The 21,889-nt window shown below is 43.2% G+C and overlaps 1 protein-coding gene across 1 annotated transcript in view; it reads left to right on the plus strand.

The window, feature by feature from the left end:
* Positions 1-3,285, plus strand: part of EIF3A (eukaryotic translation initiation factor 3 subunit A) — a 35,821-nt gene extending 32,536 nt beyond the window's left edge. The window contains exons 21-23 of the mRNA XM_073595783.1: positions 960-1,078; positions 2,519-2,709; positions 2,822-3,285. Of these exons, the coding sequence (XP_073451884.1) occupies positions 960-1,078; positions 2,519-2,709 (310 nt within the window). The 3' untranslated portion in view covers positions 2,822-3,285. The remainder of the gene's footprint in view (positions 1-959; positions 1,079-2,518; positions 2,710-2,821) is intronic.
* The last annotated feature ends 18,604 nt before the right edge of the window (positions 3,286-21,889 follow it).

Consider the following 21,889-nt stretch of genomic DNA (forward strand, 5'->3'; position numbering starts at 1 on the left):
GTAAAGTTCGCTCGGCACTCCTTTTGACCCATTTTCAGCGGACTGAAGTCTGCTAATGTCAAAGATCCAATCTAGGCTTGGGCAAGATCTTGACCATATGGTCGGGATCTGCTCACATGCCTGGACCGGCACCTGGCTCAGCCTTTCAGCGAGTTGCTAAAATACTGAGCCTCCTGCTTCCTCCACAGCCCGGCGTGGGAGGGGGGCAGAGAGCCCCAGACTGACCAGCTCTCTGCTCAGGAAGCTCTGGGAACCGAGCAATCAGCAGTGTTTGATCGCTCGGTTCTCAGTCTTAGAGCTGGCGGGGGACAGATACAACATTGGACTGAGGCAAATATGATTCTGAAAAAAATAACCAAACGCATACTTCTTTTAAATGTGGTGGCTACATTTTGGGTTTCTCATGTTTTGTTTTCTTTTGCTAAGAACATTTTCTGCAAGTACAGAAAACTACCTGTTGAAATTACCCGAAATCTTATAGCTTCCTGTGTACTGTAACTGAAATTTCAATCCCCTCTGCCTTCCCAGCTCTCCACTGCCAGAAACCTTTCTAGGTAATGAGGAAAGGGATAGGTGTTTATACCCCCAGAACTACATCTCCCAGGAGTTCTTTCTCTACACAAAGCATGTGAATAGACTCTTGAGAGTCAAGCCAACAGTCAAATTTTGCAGGGAAAGAAATCCATGTAGGCATGTAGAAAAGAACAGAGGGGTGGGGATGGGCTGAGTTGTGGACGGCTAACAGCTCTGCTTGGTATTTTCACTACAGTAAAGGCAGAGTTGTCAGCTCACTGCAGGATTTTAGGAACTCACTGGATTTCAGGCAGATCAGCAGGTTATGTATCTTTCTTCAAATGTTTTTAAAGGGAATATGTGTGTATTGCAGAGATCTGCTGAAGGTGTTTTTTTTTTTTTTTATTATGGCCTAACATACATTTTCAATTGATTTCATTTTTCAGAGAAGAGAATGCCTGGAGACGGGGAGGGGAAGATCTAATCTCTTCCAGAAAAGTTAGAGAAGAAAGTCAAGATAAAAAGGATGATCGGCGACGTCCTCTAACATCTGACAGAGATGAGCGTGAGTTTTTCTTGTTCCTGTCCTTGTTTTTGTTAAAGGGAGTCCTGCCGTTTTGTACTCTCCAAGACTACGACCATATAGTGCAGGGATATGCAGTTAGTGGACCTCCAGCTGTTGCAAAACTACAAGTCCCATCATGCCTCTGGCTCTGGGTGTCATGCTTGTGGCTTTCAGAGTCTTGCTATGCCTCATGGGACTTGTAGTTCCGCAACAGCTGGAGGTCCGCTAATTGCATATCCCTGATATAGTGTGTAGTACAGTCTGTCCTGTTCCAAAACTGAAATCCGCAAGCAGAGGCAGCCTTCTTCGTTGCATGACAAGTCGTCGCCCCCCCCCCCCCCCATTGCCAACAATGGAATCATTCAAAACATTGCGACTCTGAAAAAGGTTCCGGCACTACTTTTTGGGGATTTCATTGCGACTTGCATAGACTTCTGTTAAAGTGATTGTAAAGTCTCGTTTTTTTTTTTTTTTTTTTTTTAGTTTTATTTTTTATTTGTAAAAAAAAAAAGAAAAAAACGTTATATTTACCTGCCCTGTGCAGGGTTTTGCACAGAGCAGCCCGGATCCTCTTCTCCGGTCCCTCTTCTGTGCTCCAGGTTCCTCCCTCCGGTTGAGTGCCCCCCACAGCAAGCAGCTTGCTATGGGGGGGCACCTGAGCTGAGTCACAGCTCTGTGTGTCCATTCAGACATGGAGCTGCAGCTCGACCCCACCCCCTTTCTCTCCTCATTGGCTATCTGACTTTGGCAGTAGTGGGAGCCAATGCCACCACGCTGCTGTCTCTGCCAATGAGGAGGGAAGTCCTGGGCAGCCGAGTCTTTAATGCAACATCGCTGGCTCTAGATGGGCTCAGGTAAGTATTAGGGGGGCTGCTGCACACAGGAGACTTTTTATCTTAATGCATAGAATGCATCAAGATAAAAAAACCTTCTGCCTTTACAACTCCTTTAAATGAAGTCACAATCGGCAATGAAATCAGAGGTGCAAATCGCACTGATCTGCAGCTTTGAAATTGTGCTACTTCAGCGTGACTTCAAAGCCGCACTGGTGTGAACCAGGTCTAAGGCCTTATTTACACATAGCATACTAAAGCATAACCACCACGATTCACCGGTGTTCCATGCATCCCCATGCAGGCAGTCTCATTGATGTCAATTGGAACACAGCATTCGCACAGACAAAGCCGCTGCTCCCAATTTTACATCCATGATCCATGTGGATGCAGGTGTGTGAGTTCAGGGATACGCACCCACATGGATGCCAAAATGGGAGCAACGGCTGTGTCCAAGCATCCACTTCGTCCTGCGGGTAAACACAGCCTCGCACGGGCATACACATTGATATCCCCCGTGTGAACGAGGCCTAATGATAGGTATAGTCTGGTGTCTTCTGTCTTTATCTCATTCCATGCTTTAATATTCAATTTTCTGATATTCCAGCGATTATTCCAGCGAGTCCATGGCGAAGAACTGAAGTCAAAGAAGGTGGTCCTCCAAAACGAGCCCCGCCCCCGGCAGAGGTCAGAGAGAAGCCTTTGTGGCGAGGAGAGAAAAAGGAAGATAAAGATGCACCTCGCCGTACCACCAGAATTGAGACCGATGAGGATGGCTGGACAACCGTACGGCGCTAGGTATATACAGGGCGTTTTAGTGTCTGTATAAGGTCCTTCCCAGCATTAATAAAAGTCTGGATCTAGTCGCCTGGTTATTGACGCTATCTCCGACCTCTGAATTCACTTGCAGGATGAAGATCAGGTAACGTGTCCACTCCCTCTACTTACCTGCATGACAGACCAGGCTGAGGAACGTCCAGCTGTTCAGCCCATGTGACCTTCGCTCTCATTACGTGATTTCCCTGCACAAACCTCCCAGCTTCTGTCTATGAGTGTGTTTAACATGACCTGTAAAATGGCACTCGTAGATCGGCTTCTACCTTTACTAGCAAGACTTTGCCCATTGTGGCTTCTTCCATAAGCTGCATCAAGTACTTTTACGTGAATGTCCAGCCATAAACCTAAACCTTGGGCTAGATATTCACTTTAAATGGTGGTTAAGAAACTGTAGTTTTGAGGTCTGAATTTTAGCCCTTCTTATTCCCTATAATTGCTGTGTTGCTGCAATGGTATCATTGAGCATTGTGGTGTTATTTGGGTTAACACAGGATCTTTTGCTGCTTATTCAATAAAATAAAACTTGCTGGAAAAAAATTGCTTCTTTCTCTACATGGAATTCCCATCAATCCTGAAATCCAGTCATTGGTGGCTCCACATCTTTGGTCCAACGTTATCTGATGTTAATGGCTTCCAATCGAGGCCTGGAGGAGAACTGCCATCTTTTCTATCTCTCTATAGAGGCCAATTTTATTTACTATGTATCATGTGGTGGATGGTGTACACTGGAATTCCCTCTATACCAGGGGTAGGCAACCTTAAAGAGGTGGAGATCTTCCTGAATAACATTGGAGAAGTCAAAGATCGCTGGGCACAGTGTCACCTCTTCACACCTGATTTAAACTTCTAATTGCTGTACTATCGTGTCGCAATCATGGGTTTAAATCAGGTGGTGAGGAGGCAACCTATTGCCTCCTCAACACCTGTCACACACTCGTATCGCTTTTCAGAGGAGCAGCAGCACCTGTTGCACTTGTGAATGAGCCCTTAGTTGCATTCGGAAGTGGCACCCTCAGGGCTCATTTACACGTAAAGTTGGAGGGTGGTAAGAGGTTGAGTTTGTTTTTTTGTTTTTTCCACCCCCTAATCCCTACCTCCTTTAGCTGCCAGCAGCCAAAGGTATACACATGCTCCAGCAGGAATTAAACCCCCTGTTGCTTTTGGTGGGTTCTACCGCCTGACAATCGTGACCCATTCAAGTAAATGGGGCCACTCTGCAAGCGCCCCACATGCAGGCATGCTTCTGCGGGGTCCAGGGGGTTAAAGCAGGTGGCGAGAAAGCAACACAACGCTGCCTGCTTTAACTCTTTGATTACTGTACAAGGTTGTAGGGTACTTGCAGTGTGACCTCATTCACTTGAATGGGTCATGCTTGGCAGGTGCTACACCCACCAACCAAGACAGGGCGTATAAGTCCTGCTGTAGTTGCAACGTGTACACCCCACTGCAGCTAAAGGGGGTGTGGTTGGAAGGGTGGTAAAAAAAAAATCTTTAACTATGGGGGTTTTGCAAATGTAAATGTACCCTTACTGTTCTGAACCCCCTATAACTCTGCTTTCACATTGCTGTGCTGTGGTTTCTTTCCCGTATTAGCGGCTCTTTGCCATAGATTTCTGTTATGTCCTGAAGGTGTGGTGCACTTTCTGAAAGCACATCAGAGAAAATTGAGTACTGTCCGTGATACTTTTTTTATTTGCACTAACATACAATTTTTCAGGACAAGCTTTCGGGGTATGTCCCCTTCTTCAAGGTCCAAGCAGTACTGATTCACACATTTTTAAGCAGAATGTTAAAGAAAAAAAGGAAAAGAAAAAAAAAAAAGAAAACAAAACACATACAAATCAATGGTAATAAAGATAGCAGCAGAGTTAGTGAGATAAGACAGAGGGAGAGCTAGGAGGGAATGCAAGGGGGGGGAATACTAATCACAGAGCGGTCGTAAAACTTTAGCATAATGTGTAAGGAAACCAATGTCTAAATTCAGGCCATTATTCTTTGTGTCAAAAAGAAGTATCATTCTTAGTTCAAACGTTTTCCTTTCCTGGATAGTTCTGAAATTCCCTTTAAGAACTAAGACATTGAGGTCTTCTATAGTGTGGTCCGATTGTGAGAAATGATGTCCCACAGGTGTGCATAAACTGTCTTCTTTATGTTCTTTGATGGTATGTCTGTGCAAATTCATCCTCACTTGCAACTTCTGTCCTGTTTCACCAACATAAGATCCTTTGCTGCAGCTTTTGCATTGGATGAGGTACACAACATTACTTGAGGTACAGCTGTAAGATCCCATGATATAGAAGGTCCCATTTGTGTGTGTAACACTTTTGGATAGATTTATCTGGTTGCATAGTTTGCAGCGTTTTTTATTGCAGGGTTTGCAACCATTATTTTTGACTTCATAATCAGAGTGAAGTTTCCTGCTGATTAGTTTGTGTCTGAGGTTGGGTGGTTGTCTGAAAGCCAATAATGGGGGTTGTTGGAATATTCCTTTCAGAGTTTCGTCCTCTGTTATAATGGGTTGTAAATCTTTAATTATCTTTTTGATCCCTTCAAGTGCTGGGTTGTATGTGGTCACTAGAGGTACTCGGTTATTTGTTTTTTTCTCTGTGTATTGGAGGAGATTTTCTCTATGGGTTTTCAAGGCTGTGTTTATGCTGTTGTTTATGGTTTTGTCTTTGTAACCTTTCTTATGGAAGGAGTCTGCCAGTGTTCTGAGATGTTTATCTCTGTCTTCTGGGTCTGAACAAATTCGGTGGTATCTGATGGCCTGGCTGTGTATGATGGCCCGTTTGGTGTGTTGGGGGTGAAAACTGGAACTATGAAGATAGCTGCATCGGTCAGTCGGTTTTCTGTATATTGACGTGTGTAGCTTGTCATCCCTGATGTATACTGTAGTGTCCAGGAAGTTGACATGTGTGTTCGAATAGTCCATTTTTAGTTTGATAGATGGGTGAAAAGTGTTGATCAATGAAAAGAATTGGTTTAGATTTTCTTCACCTTCAGTCCATATCATGAATATATCATCAATATAGCGATAATATCTGTATGGCTTTTGTTGTATGCTGTTCAGAAATTTGTCCTCCATGTCAGCCATAAATAAATTTGCATATTGGGGTGCCATTTTGCTTCCCATGGCAGTACCCATACACTGGAGATAGATGTCATTATTGAAAGTGAAGTAGTTGTGTGTAAGAATGAATTCAATGAGCCGTGTCACATCCTCAGCAGTGTATTTGTGGTCTGGTGAGGATGATAAGAATCTGTGACATGCCGCCAACCCATCCTTGTGAGGGATGTTACTGTACAGAGATTCTACATCCATAGTGACTAGAAGAGTATTAGGTGGTAATTGTTGTATATTGTTAAGCTTGTTCAGAAAATCAGTGGTGTCTTGCAGGAAACTTGCAGTGTTCATGACTAAAGGTTTTAACATGTTTTCTACAAGGCCTGAGATATGTTCAGTAAGTGTATTCATACCTGTTATAATGGGTCTGCCTGGATTTCCTGGCTTGTGGATCTTGGGCAGCATGTAGAAGTCTCCCATTTCTGGATTATCCGGAATTGCATTGATGAGTTCTGAATGTAGGTGGCTTGGTATTGTCGCAATGAGACCTTTTAATTGCTTAGTAAAATCCTGGGTCGGATCATAATCCAGTTTTTTGTAGTAAGTAGTATTTGCCAGCTGCCTCTGGCCCTCTTGTATATATTTGTCTGTATCCATCACAACGACTGCTCCCCCTTTATCTGCTGGTTTGATGGTTATGGCCTGATTATTGCGCAGATCATGTACAGCTCTTCGCTCCAGTGGCGAAAGGTTGTATAATGTTTTCTTTTGCTGGGTGGATATCAGGGATGTAACTCGCAGCCTGAAGCTGTCAATATAGGTATCCAGTTTGGGGTTGCGTCCTTGTGGAGGTGTGAAGTTGCTGTTCTTTTTCCTTTTGTAACCATCTATTGTCCTAGGATTCCTTTCCTTACTGTCAAAATATTCTTTGAGCCTTAGTCTCCTAAAGAATTCCTCCATATCTGACCATACCTGTAATTTATCCAATTTGGTGGTTGGGCAGAATGTGAGGCCTTTGGAGAGGACTGTTGTTTCTGGTGTAGTAAGTTGATGATTTGACAAATTTATTATTCCGAGTTCCTCTGTTATATCCACATTTTCTGTAAAGTCAGCATTTACACAAGGGATACCTTGGGATTCTGGATTGGCTTCCAAGTTGCTGATAGCAGGAGTTATAGAAGTTGTGTTTGTTTTGTGTTGTTTAGGTTGTATCCAAAAGGTCTGCTCTTGATGTAGCTTTTGGAGTTTTTTTTGCTTCCTGTTCATGGCAAGTTTTTGCAGTTGTCTTTGTAAGGTTTCAATTTCATTCTTAATTTGGTTGATGCTTGTGGGATCCAATGGTGTTGAGGTTTCAAACACCAACTGCTTTTGTTTCCGGATTGTTTCCCTTTTACCATAGAGTTTATGAATGAGGTTGTTCCTTAACCTCTCGCTGGTACGTCTGCAGAGTCTTTCTGCATAAGGAGAGTTCAGTGTATTTGCACAAGGATTTTTAATCCGGAGACCCTGTGGTATGAGATTCCTCTTTTTGCATCTTGAGAGAAAGAAGATGTCGCTGTTGACCTGTGTTTCCTTTGTGATCAGGTTGGTTAACTGCTTCTTTATGCGGCTATATGCAGTATCTTCCATCATACTTGATTTGTTGTAGCCGTATTAGTGCAATTGTGACAGAGAAAATTGAGTACTGTCCGTGATACTTTTTTTATTTGCACTAACATACAATTTTTCAGGACAAGCTTTCGGGGTATGTCCCCTTCTTCAAGGTCCAAGCAGTACTGATTCACACATTTTTAAGCAGAATGTTAAAGAAAAAAAGGAAAAGAAAAAAAAAAAGAAAACAAAACACATGAATTTAGACATTGGTTTCCTTACACATTATGCTAAAGTTTTACGACCGCTCTGTGATTAGTATTCCCCCCCCTTGCATTCCCTCCTAGCTCTCCCTCTGTCTTATCTCACTAACTCTGCTGCTATCTTTATTACCATTGATTTGTATGTGTTTTGTTTTCTTTTTTTTTTTCTTTTCCTTTTTTTCTTTAACATTCTGCTTAAAAATGTGTGAATCAGTACTGCTTGGACCTTGAAGAAGGGGACATACCCCGAAAGCTTGTCCTGAAAAATTGTATGTTAGTGCAAATAAAAAAAGTATCACGGACAGTACTCAATTTTCTCTGTCACAATTGCACTAATACGGCTACAACAAATCAAGTATGAAAGCACATCAAAACAGTCTAAATGCAGGAAATCTGCAGGTACACTGCACTACACCTGTGGTGTGGGTAAACTGCAGAACATCAGTGTGAAAGCAGCCCTATACTATTATGCCCAGTGTATTGCTTCACACTGACTAGAAGATCTCTTCTTTCCTGCTGCTGGCACCACTCTGGAGGAATAAGAGGTGGAGTGCAGTTGGTATCACTCCGCATTGGACAGGAGCCGGCACTACAGAGGAGGCAACGGCTTATGCAGCTCTTGCTCCCTACTACAATTCCAACTGAACAAGTAGTCCCTCTGCACTGCACTCTGATCCTCTGGGAAGCCCAGACCGCAATTTACCAGTAGATCACCATCTACAGGTTGCTGACCCCCCCCTCTATACAATTGGGCTGAGGAGACCAGCTGTTAGAAAACAGTTGGTGTTGATTGGCAGGTTTTTGAAGGAAAGCTCTGTGTTTATTCATTCTAAAGAAATGTTAACCACTTGACCTCCAGAAGATTTACCCCCAGACCATACGGCACTGTGTTACTTTAACTGACAATTGCACGGTCGTGCGACACTGTACCCAAAAAAAGTCGTCTTTTTTTTTTCCACAGATAGAACGTTCTTTTTGTGGTATTTGATCGCAGATCCCTGAACAATTTTTTTTATCTTAATGCATTAAGTTAAAAAATGTTCTGCCTTTAGAACTACTTTAAAAGAGTTGTGAAGGCATAAGGCTTTTTTTATCTTAATGCATTAAAGTGGTTGTAAACTCTCCCCGACAACTTTGTCCCATGTAAATCAGCATAAAAGACCCTAATGAACACTGCTTGTAGCTATCTCCTTACTTGCTTAGTATTGTTATCCTTTTTGTTCTTTAGAATGACTTCACTGAGCATGCCCAGATCTCCAATGATTTATGACACAATCTGTGTACTTGTCTGTCTATTATCAGATCTTCCTACACACAACACTGAAATCCCAGGAGACTGTATAATCACTCAGAGCTTCCTACTACACCTCATGTGACATCACATGGAGTGTAAACTTGGGCATCTGACAGCATTACTGCAGTCTTATCAACTGAAGCTGATAAGACTGACACAGGCAAACACTAGATAATCGGCACAAGTAAATACTATGAAATAAAACAAGTCAGCTATGAGCAGTGAAGCAGGGTTGCCATAGAAACGTTGGATTGAGAAGGAGGCTTGGTTAACAGTACAGGAAGTGTTCAATGTAAGGGCGGAAATGCACTCTACTGTGGACTAGAAAACAATACTTAAGATGGCGCTGCCTTACCCCTGGAAACAAGTTTTTTTTAAAGCTTCTTTAAACAGTAAGTAATATGCGATTTGGGCTGGATTACAGTGGCTATAGTTAGATAATTACTTATTATAATGGACTAAATGAAAAGCAGCATCAGATTGGGAGAGTTTACTTCCTCTTTAAGATAAAAAATCTTTTGTGTGCAGCAGCCTCCCCAGCACCCCCTAATACTTTCCTGCACCCCATCTCTATCCAGCGCTGTCCATGAATCCCTTGGCTGTCCCAGACTCTCCCTGCTGATTGGCTGAGAGACAGCAGCCGCTGCTGTCTAAATCCGTTAGCCAATCGGGGAAGAGAGGGGACATGGACGAAGGGCAGCTCTGTGTCTAAATGGACACACAGAGCTGCGTCTCGGCTCTGGTGCCCCCATAGTAAGCTGGTAGCAGCAGGTCAGTAACATGACTGGGTATAAAAAGAGCATCTTGGAGAGTCAGTGTCTCATAAATAATGATGGGCAGAGGTTCACCAATCTGAGGATATAGTTGGGCACTCCCAATAAGAACCTGTGACAGCTCCCACAGTTCTTTTAACCCCTTCAACGGCAGATGATTACAGTGTGGGGGTTATGGGCAGAGGAAAATTTCACCTAACATGAGGTATATGCACAAGGGATACATTCATGTCTCTTGTAAGCTATGTACTTTGTGCTGATGAGTTTTGTGGTTTTTGTTTTGTCTTTAACCAAGTATATGGAGGTAGGCCTTCCTTGTCTGCCTCCAGGAGGGAAGAGCTCATCCCTCTTTGCCTCTGCAGGCTCTTCACCCATTAGCACTGGAATGTGGCTGTGTTCTGTCCTGCTGTTCCACCACCTTAAAGTGATTGTAAAGGCTGAAGGTTTTTTACCTTCATGCTTTCTATGCATGAAGATAAAAAACCTTCTGTGTGTTGCTTCCCCTAATACTCACCTGTCACCCTTCTTAATCCAGCAATGTGCACAGGAGCCTCGGCTATCCTAGATCTCGCTCTCCTCCTTGGCTGACACAGCAGAGGGAGCGATTGGCTCCCACTGCTTTCAATCACAGCCAATGAGGAAAGACCATGGGGCGGGGCTAAGCCACAGCTCTGTGTCTTATTGATGCATAGAACGGGGCTAAGGAGCGAGCACGCACCAGTGCCCCCCATAACAAGCAGCTTTCTATTGGGGGCACTGGTCAAGGGGGAGGAGCCAGGAGCACGGGCGGGAGACCCAAGAAGAGGATCGGGGGTGTTCTGTGCAAACCTATTGCACAGAGCAGGTAAGTATAACATGTAGGTTTAAACAAATAAAATCCTGAAGTTTTAATGTCATTTTAATAAAGAAATATCCGCAGCCGCCAAGCTGTCCCTTCTGTAAAATGAAATGGGCAACACAGGCAAGTCAAGGTTCTGACACCTTAAAGTGAACATTCTTTCAAAAAACAAATGCTACACGATGGAAACTGTTAGGAACCTCTTCTGTGCCCCTCTATGCTTTTGTTTCACTGACATTCTATGACTTCCTGGCTGAGTGCCATCAAATGCTAGTCCTACTGCCTTCAGTGGCCACTGAGCTACTCTCGTTGGACATTGGAGTGGAAGTGGGCAGGAATAGCCATAAAGTCTAACCCCAGGTACAAGTGAAATTGCGTGTGCAGAATAATTTTTTGGAGTAAGGAATAAAAAAAAAAAAAAAAAACAGGCTGGCTGGTGTATACCTGTTGGCAAGATTTTCACTTCAAAACCTGAACATGGAGGACTGTTTTGCTGCATTGAGATTTTTATTTACATGTTTAAAATTCCATTTTAGGCCTGAGGCTCCATGCACATTAGCGTTTTATTTAAAGCGGAGTTCCACCCACTTTTGAAAGGTGGTCTTAAACAAAAGACAGCCCCTCGATTTTGGATATTTTTAAACTTTTTTTTTTTTTTCTTTCGTACCTTTTTTGAAGTACCGAGTGTACTTCCGTCCTAGGTTGGCCGCGGCCCAGAATATAATGTCCTCTTCTGCGGCGAGCCCTCCTCCTTCCCCGCTGTCTTCTGGGACCTGTGTGTCCCAGAAGACAAGCTGGCCATTCACAAAGTGCCGCGCGACATGCGCATGCGCAGTAGGAAACTGGCTGTGACGCCGCAAGGCTCCACTGCCGGTTTTCCCTTAGTTACAATGGCGGCGCCTGCACCCGAGATTCAATGGATGGATCGGCTTCGGGGGGGTGACATCGCGGGCTCCCAGGACAGGTAAGTGTCCTTATTAAAAGTCAGCAACTGCAGACTTAAAAAAAAAAAATGTTTGTGGCTGGAACTCTGTTTTAAGCTAAAAAAAATGCTGGATAATAAAAACACTAGTAATAGCTTTTTCTAGTAGCGTTTTAGCAGTGTTTAAGAGCGTTAGGTTTTGCAGTAAAAGGGGGCAAAAAACTATTAGGAGCATTTCTGCTGCAAAAACGCTCCATGAAACTCTTCAAAAACTATTTTTTTTCTGCTCCTGGACGCTGAAGCGCAACAAACGCTAATTGCCTAAAGTAGTGTGCATGGACACATAGGATAACATGATTTAGCTTCTAGGAGCAGAAAAAATGCTAATAAAAGTTTCTAGGAGCCTAAAAAAAAAACCCACTAGTGTGCATAGAGCCTAAAGATTAAAATAAAAACCCCAAATATATTTTCTGAAAGCAGACATCATATAGAAATAGTGATAGTGCCAATTTTTTTATGTCACACGTTATTAGTGCAACGGTTTAGGAAATGCAAAATTTCAATAAATATAAGTTAATTTAAGGGTGCACAGACACAATAAATTACCAATTTTTTTGTAAAATATAAAAGATGAAATTGTGCCAAGTAAAGAGATCAAACCTTAAAATTGTGTGCACCCGTAAAATGGTGACAAACTTCACCCTATATCCTCCATAGGTGGTGCCTAAAAGCTCCTACAGATCATCAATTTGGAGTTGGAGGCTGAGATAAAAAGCCTTCTGTGTGCAGAAGCCCCCCTAACACCCGAGGTCCCTCTCTGTCCAGCAATGTCCACGAGTGTCTCAGTCATCTGAGATTCTCCTTCCTGATTGGCTGAGACACAGCAAAGGCGCCACTGGATCCCGCTGCTGTCAATCAAAGTCAGCTAGCCAATCAAGGGAAAGAGGGGGTGGGGCCGGGTCGGGGTTCCGTATCTGAATGGACACGGAGATGTGACTCAGCCCATGGTGCCCCCATACCAAGATGTTTGCTGTGGGGCCACTGAACAGAAGGGAGAGGCCAGGAGCTTTGAAGAGGGACCCAAGAAGAAAACCAATGCACAGAGGTAGTAGGTATAACATGTTGTTATTTTTATAGGAAAAAAAAAAAATAAGACTTTGCAATCACTTTAAAGAGGAGCTCCAGATGTTTTTGTGTTTTTTTTTTTTTTTTTTTTAAGTCAGCAGCTACAAAAACCTGTAGCTGCTGATTTGTAAGAAACAGACCCCTGTCCCAGGATCCAGTGATGTGCTCACCCGAGCCGTCCCTTCTCTCCCCAGTGCTGGCATCTTAACTGTGGGTCGCGCTGCTCATTGTGAATGGTCCTGCTTCTGGGACCTACAGTATGAAATGTCCCAGATGACTGAGGGGAGGAGAACTTCCGCTTGGATTGCGTAGGCGATCACTTCGCAAGGGAACCGCTCCCCCTCTCTCTAAAAAAAAAATAAAGTGCCGTTTGGAAAAGGGGAAGGGGCGCGGGAGGCCTTCAAGTGGAACTTCCTCTTTTGGGTGGTGGTTTGCTGTAACCATAAACCAAGAATTATTGCTCTTACTCCGGTGTGAATGGTAATAAGTAGCACAATCAATGTTTTTGAGTCCCAACAACTGCATTTACATGTGTATGTGGGGGGCGCAAGCATTTTTTGGGGGAGATTGTTATCACTTAAAAAAAAAAAAAAAAAAATTTTATCCATCACATCGGGGACAAAAAGTCCCCAATGCGATGTATTTTTTGGTGACAGGTTTTCTTTCTAATGAGACGTCGGGTGTCTAAAAGGCCATTACTGGGGTGTGCGAAAGCGATCTGGTGGCTGCACAGCTGCCGAATCCCTTTTCTTTGCCAGCTTGTCAGATTTACATAACCCCCGCCGCAGTCACTGACTTTTCTACATTGGTGCCAGTAAAAGGGTTAAAAGGAATTTGGAATTTACTAAAATTGGAGCAGCTGTGCCTAGTAACCAATCAACTTCAGCTTGTTCAGTTAGCCCCCGTTCACATCGGAGCGATTTATTATGTCAAATCCCAGCCTCTTGCTGGAAATGGCACTGTCCCAATCGGTGCAACGCTGACTTTGCGGCGCCGCACCAATTTCCAAAAGCAGTTCCTGTACTACTTTTGGCAAGTTGGGGGGCGATTTCAATAGACATCTGTGCATGAACCCACACAGATGTCTTTCAAATCGCCTCGAACTTGTACTGAAATGCCGATTTAAAATTTTGAGAGTTCAGCTGAACTCGCAGGATTTCAAACCCGTGTTCAGTGTGAACGTATCCTAAAAGTGATACTAAAGTCTTGTTTGTTTTTTTTTTTCTTTAAAAATATCAAACATGTTATACTTGCCTCCTCTGTGCAGTTGGTTTTGCACAGAGCAGCCCAGATCCTCCCCTTCTCGGGTCCCTCGTCGGCGCTCCTGCCCCCTCCCTCCTGCCGAGTGCCCACACAGCAAGCCACTTGCTATGGGGTCACCTGCGCTGAGACGCAGCTCTGTGTGTCCATTCGGACACGGAACTGCGGTTTGGCCCTGCCCACTCTCTCTCCTCATTGGCTAACTAAGTTTGACAGCAGAGGGAGCCAATGGTGCCGCTGCTGTGTCTCAGCTAATCAGGAGGAAGGAGGGGGCTTAGGTAAGTATTAGGGGGGCTGCCGCACACTGAAGGTTGTTTTTTTTTTTTTAATCTTAATGCATAAAGATAAAAAAAACTTTCTGCCTTTACAACCACTTTAAGCTATTACAATGAAAGCTAGAAGCTGATAGGTTGCCATGGACAGGGGCTCCAGACTTTTTCTGCTCCAGTCTTAGTAAATTCCCATCATTGTTTTTTTTGTAAGAAATTATTGTAAGTTTTAGGCTTCATGCACACTGTGCTCCTTTGGACACCTTTTCTTCTTACAGGAGAAGAGCAGTGTTTTTGACAGGCGCTAATGCATGCTATCGGCCAGAATTCTGTATAATTCAGGCCATTAGAATGCATTAACATGCATGTTTTGAGTGTTTATGCGTTTTTTGGCGGGGGGGAAGGTTTAGCCCAAATGCTCCTCTCTGAACATGCAGGGTTTTTTTTGTTTTTTATTCCATACCTCTAAACAACTATGTTAACATGCACACATAGGCTAGCATGGAGGGGCAGGGCTGCTGATAAGGCAGTACAGCCATCCCTCCTGTACTTGGTCCAGACACCATCAGTTCAAAAGAGGGGCCCGGGCACCTGCTGAGAAGGAGGCCTGGCTGTACTTTCTTAATTGCAGCCACCGTTCCTCTTCTGCCTCCCCCTGCCAGCGCTGCCAGCTTCTTCTCCTCTCTCTCTCCGGCTGCACTGCAGGGGGATTGGTTCTAGCACGTGCGCCGATTCCATCTGTCCAGGCCCCCCTGTGTGCCCCCCCCCCCGCAGCGCTGCTGGCTTCCCTCTTCTCCTCTCCCGCTGGCAGGCTGCTGCAGGCATACGGATGGATGTTTCAGGATGGAGAGCAGGGGAAGGGGCCAGTAAATATGTCACTTTTTGACCCCTTCCTTCCTTTCTTGAATTAATACAGTGAGTGATCGGTACCCCTTACTCCTGTGTCCATGCATCACTGAAGCATAGTAAATTGTATTTAATATGCCTTAGTTTGTGAATGAGCAGGAAGTCATAGAGCACTTCCTATTCCTTCATCTGTGCAGCTGAGGTTGCAGAGAAACAGACTGATGTTTTCAGTCACTTTCGGCTGGGGTGGTGTGTGTGTGTGTGTGTGTGTGTGTGTGTGTGTGTGGGGGGGAGTTCCCTGTAGGCTTTATGTGGCCCCCTAATTTCTAACAGCAGCCCTGTGGAGGGGCATTTAGAGGCAGAAGGGAAAAAAAATGTCAAAAGTCTGAACAACGGGTATTTTTGAGCTGCAGCGTGCATTAAGGCCTTGTAATTATGTTTACTGGCTCTGTTCTTTCATACAGTTTTGTTACCATAGATTTCCAGATCAGTGGACAGAGAGGAAGCTTTGTGCTTGGCTTCCCCCTCCTTGCTTAGCAGCTGTTGAGATAAGGTATGAGCACACAGGGGGTGCATTGTTTTTAGTGACTTGGCTGACTCAGAGACCAGTATAAAGTGGGACCTAAGTATGTAATGATGAACTATAGTCAGTACAGAGAAACAATTATTTAAGCCAAACAATCAAATTTCTCCAAAAATGTAGGCCAAAATGTATTCTACATGTTGCAAGTGCTGGCAGTGATCAGGGGCTGATCCTGCTAACACTGTTTTTGGGGACAAAAGTAAAGATCTCATCATGATCAAGATACTGATCTGTACACACTATACTAGTAATGGCGGTGATCAGCAACTTATAGTGTGGCGGGCAATCTGGCGCTGACACTGGCTGGGAGGGACACTAACTGACATTGACGTTGTCAGTGCCACCAATCAGTGATAACATAGCTCCCAACTGTCCCTGATTTTGAGGGACTGTCCCTGATTTGGACCTCTTTCCCCCCCCCCCCCTCATTTGTCCCTTATTTTGGTCTGATCTATATAGTTGTATATAAAATTCACTTCTATATCTGAGTCCGTCGGATGGGGCATACACACGATCGGAATGTCCGACCGAAAGCTCCCATCGGACTTTTTCTGTCGGGATGTCCGGCCGTGTGTATGCGGCATAACAAGAGCATGCAAGAATATGTGTGCTGCTTTTACTTGCACATCTGCCTGAGTTTCTCCCCTTTTCCCCCTTTCTTTCAGTTTTGAACAGCAGAGAGAAATCCAGCCAGAGTCTGTTTTTACAAACACCGATCAGTGCTGTGATTGGCCACAGCTGATCAGCAGGTATACTGCCAAAATGATTGGCCGTAACCTGCTGATAAACCCCAGCTGTTGCTAATCACAGCACAGGTCAGCAGGGGGCGCACTTGTGCCTGAAAACCAGGATATAAGCAGCGACATGCGGGTACGTTGCCTAGCCTGCAGCTGCTGCCCACTCATAGTAAATGCACTGTAGGTGATTATTGTAATTATTGGTATAGTAGAAACAGGAATGCACAGACAGGTAAATATTGCAAACCCCTTCAATTCAAACAAATGTCTCGTAGCAACTTGGTTCTTTCCTGAGAGTGGTGCTTATTGGATTCCAGAACAGATGACAAAGTTCAACAGAGTAACTGTCAAATTAATACAATGATCAGAAGCCTCCAGAGTTCCCAGTTCTGTCACAACAAGCATATGGACACGCAACCCATCCAGCATATGTGTCCAATCTATATTATGCACCTAGGTGGCTTCCATGTATTCAATAATGTATACTATATTCTAGAACCTTCCTTCCATAATGCTGTCCAGCAATCAATTATTAAAATTTTTTTTTTTTTTAGTCAGAAAAGCTTTATTAGATTTGCACAAACAAGTTCCAGCAGCAGTCAGATATCCAAGTACATCTGTTACATAAAGTTACAATAACACAGAACAAGCTATCAAAACTCAACACCAGTCAGGGATGGATAAAGTTGCTACAAGCCAAGCTAAGTGACACGGCTCTCCCAAATAATCAGAATCTTTCTTGATATAGTTTCTTTCCTTTTTTTACCAAGATGTAAAGGTAGCTGATTGGTTGATCAAACACTTTTAATCTTAACGTGAAGACCCCGGCAGTTACTTAAGATATCTATTAAGGCTACTTTAGTATTTACAGCAGGGGTTTCAAACTCAATCTCATCGCGGGCCCTCAAAGGGCTGGTTGTATTTGGGGTGTGCTACGTAAAGAGTGCAGTTCCAGGGGAGCCCTATGCACAGAGTGCAGAGTTCAGGGGGTGTGTTGTGTACAGGGTGCAGAGTTAATGAATATGTTATTTACAGAGTGCAGAGTTAAGGAATGTGTTATGTACAGAGTGAAGGGTTCAAGAGTGTGCTACGTAAAGAGTGCAGTTCCAGGGAGGCCCAATGCATAGATTCAGGGGTGTGCTAGATATAGAGGCAAACCCTAAAGATTTTACCCCCATTCCAGCTGCAAAACTGGGTGTGAGGGTAACAAGAAAAGACCTAGCGGGCTGCGTGTTTGCCATATGTGATCTACAGTAAACTATTACCCATTTGACCATTTACAGTGCCTTGCAAAAGTATTCACCCCCTAGGCTTTTTACTTATTTTGTTACATTACAGCCTTTAGTTCAATGTTTTTTTTAATCTGAATTATATGTGATGGATCAGAACACAATAGTCTAAGTTGGTGAAGTAAAATTAGAAAAATATATACATAAAACTATTTTTCGAAATAATAAACTGATAATTGGCATGTGCGTATGTATTAAGCCCCTTTGTTATGAAGCTCATAAAAAGCTCTGGTGCAACCAATTACCTTCAGAAGTCACATAATTAGTGAAATGATGTCCACCTGTGTGCAACCTAAGTATCACGTGATCTGTCATTACATATGTTCACCTTTTTGAAAGGCCCCAGAGGCTGCAACACTTAAGCAAGAGGCACCACTAACCAAACACTGCCATGAAGACCAAGGAACTCTCCAAACAAGTAAGGGACAATGTTGTTGAGAAGTACAAGTCAGGGTTAGGTTATAAAAAAAATATCCAAATCTTTGATGATTCCTAGAAGCACCATCAAATCTATCATAACCAAATGGAAAGAACATGGCACAACAGCAAACCTTCCAAGAGACAGACACACACCAAAACTCACAGACCGGGCAAGGAGGGCATTAATCAGAGAGGCAGCACAGAGATCTAAGGTAACCCTGGAGGAGCTGCAGAGTTCCACAGCAGAGACTGGAGTATCTGTACATAGGACGACAATAAGCCGTACGCTCCATAGAGTTGGGCTTTATGGAAGAGTGGCCAGAAGAAAGTCATTACTTTCAGCAAAAAACAAAATGGCACGTTTTGAGTTTGCGAAAAGGCATGTGGGAGACTCCCAAAATGTATGGAGGAAGGTGCTCTGGTCTGATGAGGTTAAAATTGAACTTTTTGGCCATCAAAGAAAATGCTATGTCTGGCGCAAACCCAACACATCACCTAAAGAACACCATCCCCACAGTGAAACATGGTGGTGGCAGCATCATGTTTTTCAACAGTCGGGACTGGGAAACTGGTCAGAGTTGAGGGAAAGATGGATGGTGCTAAATACAGGGATATTCTTTAGCAAAACCTGTACTATTCTGTGTGTGATTTGAGGCTAGGATGGAGGTTCACCTTCCAGCAGGACAATGACCCCAAACACACTGCTAAAGTAACACTTGAGTGGTTTAAGGGGAAACAAGTAAATGTGTTGGAATGGCCAGTCAAAGCCCAGACCTCAATCCAATAGAAAATCTGTGGTCAGACTTAAAGATTGCTGTTCACAAGCGCAAACCATCCAACTTGAAGGAGCTGGAGCAGTTTTGCAAGGAAGAATGGGCAAAAATCCCAGTGGTAAGATGTGGCAAGCTCATAGAGACTTATCCAAAGCAACTTGGAGCTGTGATAGCCGCAAAAGGTGACTCTACAAAGTATTGACTTTAGGGGGGTGAATAGTTATGCACATGACTTTTTCTGTTATTTTGTCCTATTTGTTGTTTGCTTCACAATTAAAAAAAAAAAAAACATCTTCAAAGTTGTGGGCATGTTCTGTAAATTAAATGATGCAAATCCTCAAACAATCCATGTTAATTCCAGGTTGTGAGGCAACAAAACACAAAAAATACCAAGGGGGGTGAATACTTTTTCAAGGCACTGTATCTTGTCATGGTTAGGATATTAAATTAGCATAGTAAGTCCGCCAATTCTAATCAGTCTCAATGACTTCCCTTTTTATGGGACTGTTTGCTTTCTACACCTGTACATTCAGAAAAACACACACTATATATACAGTGGGTGAAATAAGTATTGAACACGTCACCATTTTTCTAGGTAAATATATTTCTAAAGGTGCTATTGACATGAAATATTCACCACATTTCAGTAACAACCCATGCAATCCATACATACAAAGAAACCAAATGTACCAATTATTTACTTGGTACAAAATCCTTTGTTGGTAGCTTCAAGACGCCTCCTGTATGGAGAAGCTGGTCTCATGCATTGCTCAGGTTTCATTTTGGCCCATTCTTCCTCACAAACAGTCTTCAAATCTTGAAGGTTCCGTGGGCCTCTTCTATGAACTCTGATCTTTAGTTCTTTCCATAGATTTTCTATTGGATTCAAGTCAGGTGATTGGCTGGGCCAATCTAGCAGCTTTATTTTCTTTCTTTGAAACCGATTAAGAGTTTCCTTGGCTTTGTGTTTGGGATCATTGTCTTGCTGAAATGTCCACCCTTGTTTCATCTTCTGTTTCAATATTTTTATTAAAGGTTTTCTCAAAATAAAAGAATCAAAAGATTCCAGCATTCATTTTGGACAATACACAATAGGCACAAAATGGATTACATATAAAGACACAAGGTTATGCATTGTAACTACTCAAATAGAAAACAAAAGGAGTTTAACAGCAATCCTCACATTGGCAAAGGGTTAATTCCTCTGAAACAACTTTCCTTGGCACACATCTAAGACATATAACCGCAAACTGCAACTGGTTTTTCAATCAACTACAGTGTAATGTTATAGTTTGCAAAGAAACTGCAGAACATAGAAGTCACAGTATGTCTTTCTATTTTTTAGTAACAATGTGATTTGATGGAGTTCGGAGTACCTCCTCCGCATTGGAAGGTGCAAATCCCCTCAACCATGTAGAGAAGGACTCTCTATCCTCCATACCCGCAGAGGTATTTGCAGTCCGAATCCCTCAATCACAGAAACTAGAAAAAGAAAAACCCTTGTTTCATCTTCATCGTCCTGGTAGATGGCAGCAGAATTTTTTTTTTTTTATATATCATTTTTTTATTTTTATTTTAACAAAGGAAAATGAACAGCCTCTTCCATTGTTGACATACAACACCAGTATACAAGCAACCAACCGCATATCATCAGGTTCAATATCATATAACAATAACATTTAATCTTGGAAAATATATAATAAAAGTATCTCAATTCCACTTCCCAAATTGCTAACCGATCCTGATCATGGGGGAACGCAACCCCCGATACAAGACCTAGCGAAGTATCTACCCCCCCCCCCCCAATATTCCCAGCATAATGGCTGATATCGGACTATTCCCCTCCTTTCCTTTTCTACCCCTCAAAAAAAAAAAAAAAATTCTACCTCCCTCCCCCAAGGCTCCACCTCCTCCCGATTTAGATTATTATTATCGAGGGACCCGTGTCCACTTCCCTCATCTCATAGGGGTCAAATCAATACGTTTTCTTCCTCTGATTAAATAAAAAGATTCCATAGTGACCATGTTTTTGTGTAAATTTCTCATTTTTGTCGGGATGTCCAGACTTATGCCCCGTACACACGGTCGGATTTTCCGACGGAAAATGTGTGATAGGACCTTGTTGTCGGAAATAAGTCAACGGCGAGGCTGCATTCACGGCAATGGGGTGCTGCATTCATGGCAGTGGTAAGGCTGCATTCATGGCAATGGCGAGGCTGCATTCATGGCAACAGGGGTGCTGCATTCATGGCAATGCCCCTTATTTTGCTTCACAGCTCTTTATTTAAAATGTAAGTTTTTTCCTGAAACTTCCCTCTTAAAGTGAAATCCAAATAACACAACCAAGCTCATCTCTTCACCACACACAGCCACAAAGGCAAGTGTATTAGTGCTCGGTGGAACACTCTTATGCCCCGTACACACAGTCGGACATTGATCGGACATTCCGACAACAAAATCCATGGATTTTTTACGACGGATGTTGGCTCTAACTTGTCTTGCATACACACGGTCACACAAAGTTGTCGGAAAATCCGATCGTTCTGAACGCGGTGACGTAAAACACGTACGTCGGGACTGTAAACGGGGCAGTAGCCAACAGCTTTCTTCTCTTAATTTATTCTGAGCATGCGTGGCACTTTGTGCGTCGGATTTGTGTACACACGATCGGAATTTCCGACAACGGATTTTGTTGTCGGAAAATTTTATAGCAAGCTCTCAAACTTTGTGTGTCGGAAATTCCGATGGAAAATGTGTGATGGAGCCTACACACGGTCGGAATTTCTGACAACAAGTTCCTATGGGACATACTAAAAGGAATGACAGAATGGAATGCCCATAGACTTTAACAGGAAGATGGAATGCCCATAGAGAGTAATGGAACAAAGTGGAATGCCCATAGAGAATAATGGAAAAAAAATTCTATTTCTGACAGACTCTTTAGACATATCATCAATTTCTTTTTTTAAAACCTACTTTTAAATATCAGTGGCCATGTTTAATATTGAGATTAGGTGGGATTATTGCTGTTTTTTATGGCATAACAAAGGTGAATGACAGAAGGGAATGTCCATAGAGTATAATGGGAAGAAAAA

This window comes from Aquarana catesbeiana, linkage group LG08, assembly GCF_042186555.1.
Source record: "Aquarana catesbeiana isolate 2022-GZ linkage group LG08, ASM4218655v1, whole genome shotgun sequence".
Taxonomy (NCBI): domain Eukaryota; kingdom Metazoa; phylum Chordata; class Amphibia; order Anura; family Ranidae; genus Aquarana; species Aquarana catesbeiana.